Source organism: Phalacrocorax carbo, chromosome 4 (assembly GCF_963921805.1).
Source record: "Phalacrocorax carbo chromosome 4, bPhaCar2.1, whole genome shotgun sequence".
NCBI lineage: Eukaryota > Metazoa > Chordata > Aves > Suliformes > Phalacrocoracidae > Phalacrocorax > Phalacrocorax carbo.
Window position 1 is genome coordinate 66926989 of NC_087516.1, and position 14833 is coordinate 66941821.

Here is a 14833-nt window from a genome sequence, read left to right on the forward strand (position 1 = left end):
GGGAGGGTTCTCTCTGGATGGTACCATGGTTCTCCTCTGCAGTTACAAGCCCAGCTTTCATTTCAGAGTGGGATTCAAAGATCAGGTAATGTGTACCCAATTTTTTTCTGAGTGTGGTGAGACCCCGCATCTAGGAAATGCTCTTAGATCTGCCTAGATAGCAATTATGTTCCTCAGGATTTGCCATATCTTTGTCTTCTTGGAAGTCAGTGACCACTTGGTATTCCTGAGAGGAAAATGAGACTAAGTTGTGTTTCGTGCTCCTCTCTGCCAGAAGCTGTGCCAGCAGTGTGGGGGTATGTAGGTAAGTGAGAAAAGAACTTGTTAACTTTTTTTTAACATTCCTCTCCCTGGCAGTCCTGAGCCCAGTAATAGTCATGCAGGGAAAAGATTAGGAAGGCGAAGGCCCAGCTGGAACTTAAACTGGCCGCCACTGTTAAAGATAACAAAAAATGTTTTTTATAAATACATCAGTGACAAAAGGAGGTCCAGGGAGGATCTCCCTCCTTTGTTGGATGCAGAAGATAACCTTGCCAGGAAAGATGAGGAGAAGGCTGAGGTACTTAATGCTTTCTTTGCTTCAGTCTTTAATAGTCAGACTGGTCATCCTCAGAGTTGTCAGGCCCCTCTGCTGGGGGATGGAGATAATATGCAGAATGAAGTCCCAGTTGTTGAAGAGGTGGCAGTCACCGACCTGCTCCTTCACCTGGATGTTCACAAGTCCATGGGGCCGGATGAGATCCACCCGAGGACACAGAGGGAGCTGGCAGAGGAGCTTGCCAAGCCTCTCTCTATCATTTGTCAGCAGTTCTGGTTATCAAGGGGTGGTCTCAGATGACTGGAAGCTTGCCAATGTAATGCCCATCTACAAGAAAGGCCCTACAGAGGGACCTGGACAGGCTGGATCATTGGGCTGGAGCCAACTGTATGAGATTCAACAAGGCCAAGTGCTGGGCCCTGCACTTCAGTCACAACAACCCCATGCAACGCTACAGGCTTGGGCAAGAGTGGCTGGAAAGCTGCCTGGAGGAAAAGGATCTGGGGGTGTTGGTTGGCAGCTGGCTGAACACGAGCCAGCAGTGTGCTCAGACGGCCAAGAAGGCCAACAGCATCCTGGCTTGTATCAGGAATAGTGTGGCCAGCAGGAGCAGGGAGGTGACAGTGCCCCTGTACTGGGCACTGGTGAGGCTGCACCTCGAGTACTGTGTTTGGTTTTGGGCCCCTCAGTACAAGAAGGACATCGAGGTGCTGGAGCATGTCCAAAGAGGGCAATGTAGTTGGTGTGAAGGGTCTGGAGAACAAGTCTTATGAGGAGCAGCTGAGGGAGCTGGGGTTGTTTAGTCTGGAGAAGAGGAGGCTGAGGGGAGACCTTATCTCTCTCTATATCTATCTGAAAGGAGGTTGTAGCGAGGCAGGGGTGGGTCTCTTCTCCCTAGTAATAAGCAATAGGACGAGAGGAAATGGCCTCAAGCTGCACCAGGGAAAGTTTAGGTTGGATATTAGGAGAAACTTCTTCACCGAAAGGCTTGTCAAACATTGAAACAAGCTGCCCAGGGAAGTGATTGAGTCTCCATCCCTGGAGGTATTTAAATGAAAGTTAGGCGTGGTGCTTGAGGATATGGTTTAGAGGTGGATTTGGCAGTGACAGGTTAGCGGTTGGACTCGATGATCTTAAGGGTCTTTTCCAACCTTAACAATTCTATGGTTCTACTGTGTTATGTCCTGGTACCACATTTGGTGCTGGAACCACATTTGGGTTAGAATTAGGGTCTATGTGGTTCCTTGCACATTCCTGAAGGATATTCTCTTTACATAGTAGAGACAATTTTTCGTTATCTTGAGTTGTTTTGCCAAGTTTTAGGTATTTGTTCAAGTACGTTTGAATGCTGCTTTCATTTTTTGTAATTCTGGAGTATGGTCTTTACTGTGCTTTGTCTTGTCTGCCATCCATAGCTGTATTTTATTGTAGTGAAGTTGCGTATATCTAGCTAGTGAATGTCTTTGGGAAGTTTTACAATGAAAAATACTTTGTAGCCTGTCATGTTATTTTCCACACTATTTTGATATCGGGTTTTTGAGTGATGTCTGCTTCAGGACTTCAGAATTATGTGGCACTTTTCAGTGACTGCATCAATAGATCTTCAGCAGTTAATAGTTTACCAACACAGTAGGCTGTACAGAATCCAGTGCTGTGTGTCTGTGTAGTAAAACACTTGTGTTTTTCAGACTGAATGCCACAAAACAGTATTACTTATTTTTTTGGTATGTTGCCCACGGTTACGCAGAACGCATTATCCCACTAAAAGCTAATGCATACCAATTTCTTGATAAGAAAAGTACAAAATGCCGTATCTGTTCGAACAGTGGCAGTTCGATGAACAACCAGGGAGTATGAAATATTGTGGGGCAAATACTCAATTCCAAACAGAAACAGAATATATCCTCTGAGATAACAGATGCGTGGCCTTTTCATTTCATCTGTCTAGCAAATGTTATGCATAATTTCTAAAGTGTGTTAATATAACAGTGGCTCTAAGTCTCTGAGAAAATGATTATGCATGATTGATAAAGATAATTTTCACTGGCTGCTGTTATGACTTTTTTATTTTTTACTTCTCAGTAACGTTTTAACAGTGGCATGAGCTCTAGGGATACTCCTATGGAGAATTAGGGTGTGTTGCACTCAGATGTTTGCAATCAGGTCAGGGATCCAAAGATTTTTCCATTAAGATGCAAAGTATGTAGTAGGTTTTTTTTCAGAAGTGTTCAGTCATCTTTGTTAAGAATGCTATTTATTGAGCATTTTCCCCTTTACTATTCTGAAGATGACCAGGTTTCTGATTGCTCACTTCAGTTTCAGTGCAGAATCACAGATAAATTTCAGTTGCATGGTAATATTAAAGAAGTCAATGAATAAGTATAGAACTAAGAGCATTTCAGATATTGCTGTGCATTTTAAATTTTAGGTATTTGAGAAAAGGATTATTTTTTTCACAGCCATATGGTAAATGAAAAAATGTGTGCTTAAAATACATTTTAAACTGAAATTAAATACTCATCACCTACACTTCTCATGGTTTTCTTAAAGCATTGTTTGTGCTGAATCCAGAGTCCGTAAAACTTCCTGTTAGTGTTTACTGTAAATGTATTTGGTTATAATTTGTCTGGTGAATATTTATTTGTTGGATATTTAATAATTTCATTCAACTATTGGAGTCTAGCACTTTGGTTTTACCATTTCTCCCATCTCCTTCAGAGACTGCTGAAATTATATCCCAACTGTCAAAGGGTTTTGTTGCTTGTGAAAAGGGAAGTCAGCATGAAATTTTTCACTGAAATTATTACGGAGTAGCCAATAGAAAAACAAATTACTTTTTTCCATAGCACCATAGCTTCGTGACATTCTCCAGGGCAGATAGGAAATAGGTCACTTTGTCCCTGAGGGTATTCTGGAAATTATTTTTACATGTTAAGCATGTGAATGGAGTCGTAGGACTTAGATTCTGCTCCTTTGACATTACAAAAATGTCATGTAAGTGCCAGGGGTGAAAGGGAACTTCACAAGGTCAGTAGGAAAGGTTGGGGATGAACAAGCTCGGACAAGGTGATGCTAGGATGCTCGCTCTACCTCGCCATTCTCCCGCTTATGAGGGAGAGCAGCAAACCTCCCTCCCAGCTCCAGTTCTCCTGACAGAAGAAAGCAGGTTTGATTCTTGTGATGGGCTCAGACCAACAGGCTTTGCTGGCTGCCCTCATGTAAGCTGCATTGATGAGCAGCGTGGGGCTACTTGGTAGGTACTGGTCACCTGTGGTTGTTATCCCTTTTCTTCCTCCTTCACCTTCTTTTTTACCACCTTCATACCTCCCTTCCTCCATTCCAGTCTTCTCCCAAATGACCAGCCTGCTGTAATTAGTTTTCCCTCTTGATTGCAGTCTCGCTAAATCATAACCAATTTGATAGTGCTTGTACTGTTCCCTCAGTAATCTCAGCAGTACTTGGCACTACTGGTGCGGTCACCCTGATGTGCTGGCTGTGCATGCTTCCACTCCCTGGAGTTCCTCCGTCCTGCCCTTCAGCTGCTTCTGGAGTTCAGCTGTTTCTCCCATAACTCCCCCGTAACTACGCTGGAGGGCCAGCCACCCCTCATGGTGCTGTCTTTTGTAAGCTTTTCTCACAGTAATGGGCCATGTCCAGCAATCTCTCAGGTCCTGTCTAGCAGTTTCTCGTGCCCTGTTCGGTTAGCTTACTCCCATGCTAGGACTGAGCGAGCTGTGGCTGCGTTTGCCTGCAGCCCTGGCAGAGGCGTGACTTGCAGCAGGGTCATGTATACCCACATGATCCCTGATGAGTGCCAGTCTAACCTATTCTTTAAAACTTCCAGGCACAGGGACTTCTCTAGTTTTACTGCAATGTTAATTCTTATGTTTTTTAACCTGATATCCATCGTAGGTCTCCTTTACTGCAAATTAAGCTGGGAACCCTTTGGGAACTTTTCTACAGTAGCCATGGAATAAAACTGATCACTTTTCCATCATAATAGTTTTTTCACTCTTACCCTTTCAAAGTGGTGTTTTCCGTGTGTATTTTTCCTTATTCAGTTTAATTACACGGAATTTAGACCACCTCTTTTTTATGTCACAATTATTTTTAATCCTGCTTTCTGATAGCACTGGCATTCCCCCTTGGATTTATGTCACTCCACACATGTGTTAGTCTGGTGAAGTTATTGGTAGGTCACTCCATAAATTGCTACCAAAAATTGGATCATGCAGGAAACTTGTAGTTTCCTACATGGTGCTTGCAATGTCGTCTTAGCTGAACGAGTATTTTTCAGTGTAGTTTTGCAACGAGGATGTTGTTTTCTCATTCTTCCTGTGGTTTATTTGTTAAGACCAGGTCAGCACCTTTGCTTTTGAGAATGTTGTGTGGGTCAGCACTGAAGACTTCATTGAGGAGATTGGCTACTGTGCTGATCTCAAAAAGGAAACCAGGTGGTGTTCCTAACAAATTCAAAGTGGCTTTTAGCCTTCTATGTGTGTTCCAGGATTTCTGAGAATCAGAGTTGGTACATCTGGTCTGTAAATTCCTCAGTTCCTGATTTCTCCTCCTCTTCTCACTTTTAAGTCGCTGCTGTGTTTGCTTTTCTGCCATCCTCTGGGACCTTGCTGCCTCTCCCTTTAGTTTGCTTTGCTGAGTTCCTCAACTACTCTAAAGGAAAGCCCCTTCTGACTTGAATGCAATTAATTCTTAAGTTGCGTAATATAAGAATACATCCAATTGTTCTTAGGAAATCCTCACTCTCCTTAACAAACATTTTTTCCCCCCACTTTGTTAGATGGCTTGCTATAATTGAGATTTTTTCCCTTTGTGACGATTATTGACATCTGCCATTGTCTTACAGTCAATTGTTCGTTTGTTTTAACTCACTTTCCAGCTAAGTAATGGTTTTATAGCTTCCTTTCTTTGTTTTCTGAAATACATATTAAGACCTCCTTTTCTTTAGGGTTTTCTTTGCCCCTTGCCGAATAAAAGGTGTTTTGCCTTAGCCTTTCTAACTTTGTCCCTAAGTACTTGTGTATTTCACATTTATCTTTGTATAGAATTTCTGATAAAATTATATTCACCTTACTGTGTTTCCTGTCATTTCCCCAGGGCAATGTAAACTCACTGTTTTACTTTGATAGTCTCTTCTATTTCCTGCTACAGTTTTTGCACACTTCTGTTCCTTCCAATATCTTTGGAGGAAAGATGCTATGTGGTTATTTTTTGAACTTTTTTTTCTTTTTTCAAGAAAAAAAATATTGCTGTTCTTATGCTACAGGTATCTTTGCAGTCCTGGCCTCTCAAAAATCCTTTTGCATTTTGTGTCAGTTTTACCAGGTTGTCAGAATCAAATTCAAAATAGCATGTCTCCCAGTGCATTTTTTTGAAAGCAGAATTATTCCCAGCATATATCAGGAACACGAGAAACTGTTTCTCTATAGACTTTTAAAGAAATACCTCAGTAAAGTCACTATTTTATTCTTTGCTCCCCTTCTTCCTCTTTAAAAAAGAAAAAAAGAGGCGGAGAGGTTTTCCAGTTGTGGTTTCCAAAGTTAAAAGAGGTTGTTAAGGTTCAAAGGCGTACATTCAAAAGGTTAAAAGTAGAATTTAAATAATCTGTGCAAATATGTGCTTACCTATTATCATGAAGCATTTAAGTGCATGAGTATTTATTTTGCAGGTTAAGTGCTCACTTAACACCTAGTGTTCATGAATAGCTTACTATTTGTTATCTTTTGTACAGTGACTCTCTGCATTTAGTTTACACTGTTTCTACTCTGCTGGAAGACGGTGCTATTAATTCTTCTGAGCTTATATTTGGTCTTCTGCCCATGGGTGTTTAAGGATTCATAAATCATAATCTAACTTCACAGTAATCTGAAGAAATCTGTGTGAAGGAGCAAGCAGTTTACTTGCTGATTTAGGGTAAAAAAAACCCAGTTGTTTTGGATGTAAGATACATTCAATGTCTGTTCAATAAGATTTCATGGCATTGTATAGTACTCCATATGTTCAGATCCTGTTAAGTCCACTGACAGTGTAGACTGCTAAATATATCTGCCAAGACAGTGGAAAAGACATAGTTGGTGACTACTTCTGAAAAATTAGGCTACTAACAGTATATTGAACATCTCGGATGTGGAGAGAGGCACAGATAAACCAGAATTTCTCAGGAACAGCATTTGACTACTTTAATCACAGGACCCAGATCCTATTTTCTCCTTCCTGGAAATTGCCCAATCTAATAAATAATTGTCCTCTTTTAGAAGAAGCAGAACAATTGCTGCTGTGCTCATTGCCCAGCCTTCACTCTCTGTGTGGCATGAGGCCAGATGGCAATCATGTAATTATCAGAATATGGAACATGAATGTGGAATTAAGACAACTTCAGGCACATCTCCTAGGTTTTGGTGATTCCTGACCTTGAATGTTGGATTTATATATTTGCTTATTTTTGAACGTTATATACAGTCTTCTGAAATTGTTTCATGAGTTACATATGAGCTTGCAATTAATCTATAAAATAAAGATGACTGTTGTCTATACCATAGAAGAAATGTACAAAGCTAGTTCTGGGTGTATTCCTCCCACCTCTGAGTGAATATGGCTCAAAAGTTCTGTTACCACTAGCTTCCTCTTCCAGATAATTTTGTGGTCTTGTATGCATCAACATAACTCCCTGGAGAATTTTCATTCTGTTATTTCATCAATGGGAAATGTTTGGAATTTGCATTGTAAAACTGTCACCAGTTTGGATTTTGCTGGTTGTTAATAACACCACTGTTTCTTGTGGAGGACAGCGCTGACAATAATCGAGCAGTTCATTCTTGGCTGAACACTGAAGCCGTTGTTCGCCGTTGGATTCCTTGCCTTTCAGTGGCATCTTTTTGCTCAGCGATGAGCTTTGCCATGAACAAAGAAAATAGGCATTATTATACTATTTCCTTTCCTGAGCAGCCTTTTCTCATCTCCAAGATCTTTATACGACGTAGACTGGAAGTGATGCTCTGCTTGTTCAAGAACCAGACCAATGTTCTGGTGTATCACACTGTTTTAGCTCTTGCTTATTGGGTTTGCTAAGGGAAACTGTCTTTGGAGGAGTTACCCACAGCTTTCCTCCACTTCAGATGGGGAAAAGCAGATTTGTTGCTGTTTGTGAAACTGTCTGTCTCTATTTCTTTTCCTTTTTGTTATGTTTATGACTCTGTAGTATATTTCTCTTTATAGTGGAATGTGTTTCTTAAGCATGAACTTATTCAAAAGCCAGGACTATTAAACAGCTTATAGTAAGTAATATTTACTAAAAACCACTGTGTTATTTTAATTCTTTTTCTTTAAAAAGATGAAAGAATTTATTGATTGTATTGTCTGTTTATGATGCCACGAAACTGCTGGCTTCAAAAATTAACTGGTAAGCGAATCAATGCAAACAGTCGTTCAGAGCAGAGCACAGCAGATAGGTCATAGCAGGTATTTTTAGCTGTCTGTCATTTAGATCCTTCATAAACTTCCACCAAACAGGAAATAACCTTTGGCTAGAAGGTGGGATTCAGGAGACCTGCTAGTATATTCTCTGTAAGCTAAGGCAGCTGCTTTTAAAAGAGCTAGAAAGTGCAAAGCACACGAGCCTGCCTGCATCGCAGCTTGCGGGGCAGTGGACTCAAGGTCTAGGAAATTTTCCCTCGAACAATTTGAGAAAGTTGTCGTCATCTTACCAAAGCCCAGGGGTAGTTTTCTGGAAAACCTATGAGGAAGGTGATTTGTTTTGTTACAGATGCCTCCTGGTGTCTCAGAAACGTACAAAATAGATTGTATCCAAGACAGATATATCTGTCCCCTGACTCTTGTTAACAGATGGCTTCCTCCACAGCAAATAAATGAGCCCAGAGAAAGGGATGTCACTTTTTAATAGCTTCTGCACACATGCAAAGACACACAAGTATTAATGTGCTATGAGACCCCCCCTTAAAAATCCTTCTGTTTGTAGACGCCAGTCCTTCTTAAAACCAGAAAACTGAAACACCCATATTTGTAGTCCCAATGTGTGGCTAAGGGCCTTTCATTCTTTAAGGCTGTAAAGCTACCAGGAAAGCTCTAGAGCAGTGAGAAGATACAGACATTTTTACAAGAAGAAAACTTGCATTTGAAAAGAAACAAACGAGTTTTGGGTGTGGGTTGCACTTGACTGCAATCCTCAGTGCTCCAGTTAAATACAAAACCAGTGCTGAGAAGTGGTTGGAGAGGTACGCCACTCTGTCTGCAGGGCATACTGGCAGGAGAGTTGGCTGTGCAACTAACTGGGAGCACATTTGTGTAACTGTAAGAGCAAATCATGTTCTCATGGGAAAAGAAAGAATAGAGATTCAGGCTTTGCAGGTAATATCTGATGTCCTCAACAGCGGAACTGTTATCTGCAAAGTTATGTAATGCAGGGTGGCCGGCATTGATCTTAATTCTTTGAGAAATTTCAGTAACAAATCGCTATGCAAAACAGGAAAGCTTTTTGGAGGAAAACCCAATCTTATATATTCCCCTTTCCCAGACATTGGAGGTATCAGAAGCAGCTTTTTTTATTATGCTGAATGTTTTAGTTTCTTAGGAAAAACACAGAAGAGCTATATCCTCTGTAAGCAGAAGTGCAGCTGTAGGTAGTAAATTTCTTTAGCAGCAGTGTTAACTACTTCGTTCTTGAAACACTGTTAGGTATGTCTTCCTTTCAGCTTTCTCTGTTGCACTGAGTGGGGCAAAACTTCCTTCCCCGATCTAGTTTCATTGACACTTGCTCAGTTTCATGAGCTCTGCCCTACTGACAGGCAACCTCCCCCTTTGCTTTGTTGACGGGTGAAACAATCCTGTCCCTGTCTACAAATAAATCTTTCCAGTCGGCACACTGGGAAACTTGAAACCCTCTTTTTCTGTTTGGCATCTAATCTGCATTCCATTTCCTGGGCTGAGAATTGGGAACTCCGCACTCCTGTGCTGCTGTGCAGTCTATAGCAAGGTGTATGTTTATGGCTTTTTTTTTTCTTCCTCAGTAAAGCTGTCGTGTATGGGAGAACGCTTAGATTCAGAATGGAGCAGAGTCAGCATACCTGTTTACCTCACCACCAGAGTTATTGATAAGCAATGTGTAATTTCCACTTTTTCCAGTAAAGGCTGAGGTCTAAGGACATTTTCAGGATGACAGCTGTGAGGCCACTACTGCATTTTGTCTAATAAGCAAAACAAATTTTGATTAATTTAGGTTGGTGTAGCCTTTGTAGCCACAGGGGCTAGACTGAGCTTCTGGGACAGCTCTTGTAGGTTGATACTCCTTTACAGCCCACGGAAGCAGCCTTCCTCCTCTGCAAGACAAGCCTGGTTGTTCCTGCAAGGTGAATGGGAAAGTGGACTGTTCCTGCCTACTGCAGGAGAGTGAGAAAGTATGAGAAGCATTGAATGCTGACGGATGGTGCTGTCTGTCAGGTTACAGGGCATAGGAGGTGGTGTCTGGGGTAGCAGTTTCTCCCATAACAGTTATACTCCCACCTTCCTGAGAAGGGAAGAAGTGACAGGCTAAATGAAGTCATCTTGTGCACTGGCAGTGGCTGTTAAGTTACTTGTTGGACCTTACCGACTTTGCTGATGGCGTAGCAAGCAGCTGTAAACGCACTTGCTAACGGATTTAGTTTGTACCTTTGTGGGCTGCTCTAGGAAATGTTGGTTTGGCCCCCTTAACCTGCAACCTGTTACTTTTTTCTTTTGAAAAATATGGAGCTGTAAAAGTCAGGATTATCACCATTCTGCACAACTTCTCTGCCTGAGCAGGTGGGGTTTTATAAAGGCATCTGAAATTAGGAGGTATAGACAAAGCTGAAAACTTGCTTTCAGATGTTGGAAATGTTGGATACAGTGATCTTCTGAGATGATGATATAGCAATGATGATTTGATTTTTTACTGCTATTGCCAGGTTTAAGTTCAGGTTAAGTTAATGCTTTGACCTCTCCAGAGGTGCAGCGAACAGAACAGGAATGGCATAAGCAGTTTCAGACTGTCTGCCCAAGGCACGAGTGTCCATTGGGTTAAACATTTCTTAAAGCATTCTTGACACTTTGACATTGATAAAGCTGGTTAAGATAGTGTTACCGGAGACATGACCTCTTTAAATTGATTAACTTATGACTTACCATAGTTTGCCTGCCAGATTTTAAAATTAAATATCTATTCCTTTCAGGTAGGTTGGGATAGGTCAGAGATATAAAGGAAAAAAATGATTTTTTTTGGTGTCCTTTGAATAGTACATTCCTATCATCATAATCTGCCAGGATTAGAGGAGTAGAGGGATGAAAAGTAATTTAAGACAGAAGTTGGAAGAAGGAATGTGTACATTTTATTAATGAATATCTAATTTAAATGCCTAATATATGGTCCTACTTCTTAAGGAAGGTGCAAGTGATAATGACAAATATATTCAAGTGATCCTTAGCTCATTTCCTTATACTGGGAGAATTTTACTTCTTTTGGCTGTTTCTGTTATCCATGTTTTTAAAAAAAGGGTGTTATTTTGAGTTTCCAAGTTATAAATAAACTGAGTTAATGATGAATATCAGTGTAAGTAATGTTTTTGTTCTGTAAATAAGTGCACATCTTTTTGTAGCTTCTGATGACAATCACTGGATTCTAAGTACTGGAAAACAGTGCAAATGCTTCCCTATTTAATCTAGGATTGAGCATATTTTAATTATGAAAATTGTTTTTATTTCTGCCAGTCAGAAAAAGAGCTCTGTAATTCACTGTTAAATTTAACAGTCATGTCTTGGTTGACAGTTTCCATTTGTACATATGTAAACTCACATATATGCTCATTTCATTGAGGAGGAAATACTCCTCTTATATTTTTATATATGGGCCAGTTGCAAAGCTCCATAAGAATGACTAAAGATCTACAAAATCCTGCTTCATGAAGAAGTACTCAAGAGCTCTGTTGTTTAACCCAGACAGAAACCAAAGGGGGTGACAAATCATAAACACCTGTATGGCAGGCAAAATTCTGCTGAAGAGGCATCTGTTAACAAAATTTTAAGTTGCGCAAAATGAGAAATGTCTTTTTTGGAAGGAGGGGAGGGTTGTTTTTCTCTCAATGGAAGAGTTACTGGCATATCATACCACTGGCAGCAGTGGAATCTCTGTCTGTTGGCAGTTGCTGAGGGAACATCCCATTTTGATTTAAAGATCATTTTCTGCTTCAAACAAATTCCTGTAGTGGTTCCCATGGTTAACACTGCACAGGAGTGTAGCAGACCAAGCGATTTGTAGCCAGCCCTGCTGGTTTATAAACCACAGCCCTTTCTGCATGCGGGGCTTTTTGGTTTTGGTGGTTTTTCTTTGTTTTGTTTTGTTTTTTTTCCTGCTACATCAAGGTGCTATGGTTTGCTTTGACTCGGACTTCATGTTCAGCATACATACACTGCCTGTTGATCTTATGTTTCACTTTCTTTGTGTAAAAGTTCAAACAACTAATAAGCAACTTTTGTTGTTAGATATTTATTTTTAACCTTCTGACCATTTAGGTGCTCAGTCGCTACCTTTAAATGCTATTTAAATGATTCCACTATCTGGTGCTCTTAAGTCCTGGCAGCTAGCGTCATCCTCTGAGTTTTGCTGTGTGGTGGCCTCATAGCTTTCTCTCTCACTTTGTCAGTGTACAGGAAACTGGCAGAAACAATTGAAACTTGTTACAGTTTTCCACTATAGGACTATTCTGTGACTTCTGTGAGCAGTTCTCTACTCTGACATGTGAGAATGCTTGTGGTCAGCAAGGAGAGATCCTTCAGTCCTCAGGCACTTTGCTGTGTCCAAAGAAACTATTTCTGGTGCTTGATCCAATTATAAATCCAAATTGCTGTTTCCTTTCAGCCCCTAAGAATTTCCATGAAAGTTTTGGGAGCCTGACAAAATTTGAGAAACCTGAGTATCGTAAAAACTGACCTGGAGACTCCTGTAACTGCTTGAGTAGTTAGGATATACGTGCACAGGCTGCCAGGTGGGCTAAACCCTGCTTAGAACCACAGTTCAGCTCCTGTTTGGGGCGTTTGAGACTGCCCTAACTCTCTTTCAGTAGGAGCAGAGGCAGCTCAGGGAATGAATGGCTCTCCAGCTGCCAAGAGCATTCCCAAAGCTTTGGGAGGAACACTTCACGATATCTCTTAGCTGGGCTGGAGACGTGGCAGAAGTTGCTCTGTTTTCCTTCCCCCACCTCCAGCTCCGTGCAAGGGTCTTCTGTGTCATGGTTAGCCTGGTGCTGCTGTATACTTTAGGAAGACAAAAGTGTCAGATTTCCTTTTTCTTTTGCTCCCACCAAGGGTACACTGAAGGGTGCTTTAAGTGTTCTTGGCAAAATCAGTAAATGGATGCAGAAAGAAAAAGTCTGGGCCACGAGAGCAAGTGCTCAGAAGTTACGAATTATCTGTTGTATGGATGACTGTGCAACATGCAGTTTGGCCCAGACTTGCCAGATATTTGGGTTTCCAGTTAGCTACATAGGTCAGCATGCTGCTGTGGCTGTTTAAAAATCCGCGTTGCTCTGGTTACAGTGAATTGGCAGGATGACTCCCACAGTAATCCCTGCATGGCTCTGGGGGTGGGTGGGAGCAGACAGTGCTATTCAGATTTGTGTTGTGCCAGATCTCTAATAATACATCCCTCTTGGGTTTTATGATAAGAGCGTTTCAGAAGTGTTCCAGAAAGCTGTTTCAAGCCTGCAATGTTTTATCTGAAACTTTTCATGGTTCTGTAACAAACTTTTTTTTTTTTTTGGGAGGGGGGGAGGAGAAGAGAGGGAAAGCCTTCTGTTGTATCTAAGGTGGGCTTCCAGGGAGCTCTGCCTGGACTCCTGACAGCTCAGTCCCAAGGCTGTGATAAGCCCAGTCCCGGGCAGGATTTACTCTGTGGGTCTGCCTTAAGACTGAGACCAAAAGGATCTCACCTGTTCCCCCACACCTCTGATGCTCTTGCCATCTTTTCTGTGCTGCTGTTGTGTTCAAGAAGTCCCAACCTTTGCTGAAATTTCAAACATTTTTTAAATATTAAGTTTTGTTTGCACCAAAACCAACCCTGCTCCGTCTTTGGTGACATTTCATGTGACCTAGAAACTGTTTGCTGGCCAGATCTAATAAGCTACAGTGTTTTGTCTTATAACGGCATATTGCATCCTTTTTATTTCTCTCTAGTATGGCTATGCGGCTGTTTACCATAAGGGCACGAGTGGCTGCTCATCCAGTCAACTAAACCTCTTGTTTCTTAACTTTACATCTCTTGGTTTTACAACTTAGTCTAACTTAATATTTTCTTAATGTAATTAAATGTAAATATTTGGAGATATCTCTCTCTCAATGCCTAATGGCTTTAGCTGTGTGTTAAAAGCTTATTATTTGCTACTCAGTCCTTTCTGCAGCTGTTCATAGTGCTTCTTGTTGCAGAAATTTTTGTGTCACCAAATGAAAATAATTTGTCGTGTGTCTCATGCTGATATTCAGCCATTGAGACTTTCAGACTGATCTGCAAGACTGGCACAAGTAAAGCAGTTGCAGTTTGGCTGCAGCCTGTAAATTTCTGCATTTGTTTTACATTTAATTTTCCTGACAGTGGATTGAAATAAAGGATAGAAATTTTGGAAGCTTGAATGAACTCAGAGATATGACTTTTTTGAGTTAGGACTTAAGTTTTCTAACTTGCATGCTTCTCATTCATTTTACCCCAGAGCTTGCTTGCTTCTTTTTATTGCTGATGCTAAAGTGACTTGTAAGTCTGGCTACAGAAACCTAACCCATGCTTTTTTTTCTTTAGGCACTCAGTGTTACTGAAACTCTGATCAAACCTTTGGAAAGATTTAGGAAAGAGCAGCTAGGAGCTGTAAAGGTTTGTCCCTCATTGCCTTTATGATAAGTTTGTTTAATTTCTCTACTTGGATTGCCTTGCAGTAATGACATATATTTGGCAGAGAGATACTGTTGTTTATATTTCATGTATTCACACTTTTTTTTTCCTACTTTGAGAACTTGCTTCAGAAGCAAATGGAAAGTATGTTTCAAGAAGGGAAGAATGTGTCCTTTCCCTTCCTTTCTCTCCTCCCCCTCCCTTATCTCATGTGTCTGGAATAGGAGCAATCCTGCTAACAGCCAGCCCTCCTTCCTAATGGGTAACCCTGTTCTGCTTTGTATTTGCTTGCAGTTGCACAATCAAAGGCTGAAAAATATTAACTACCCAAAGGAGTTCAGCCCTACACTTTTAACCTGTGAAGTGAAAATTGC

General features: G+C 41.0%; 1 protein-coding gene across 2 annotated transcripts in view; it reads left to right on the forward strand.

Annotated features, from left to right (window-relative positions):
* ARHGAP10 (Rho GTPase activating protein 10) overlaps nt 1-14833 on the forward strand; it is a 156390-nt gene that overhangs the window by 45423 nt on the left and 96134 nt on the right. The window contains exon 4 of one of the 2 annotated variants that reach the window (XM_064450310.1): nt 14370-14441. The exons of the other annotated variant lie outside the window; for it this stretch is intronic. Within the exon in view, the coding sequence (XP_064306380.1) occupies nt 14370-14441 (72 nt within the window). The remainder of the gene's footprint in view (nt 1-14369; nt 14442-14833) is intronic. 2 annotated transcript variants of the gene reach the window in all.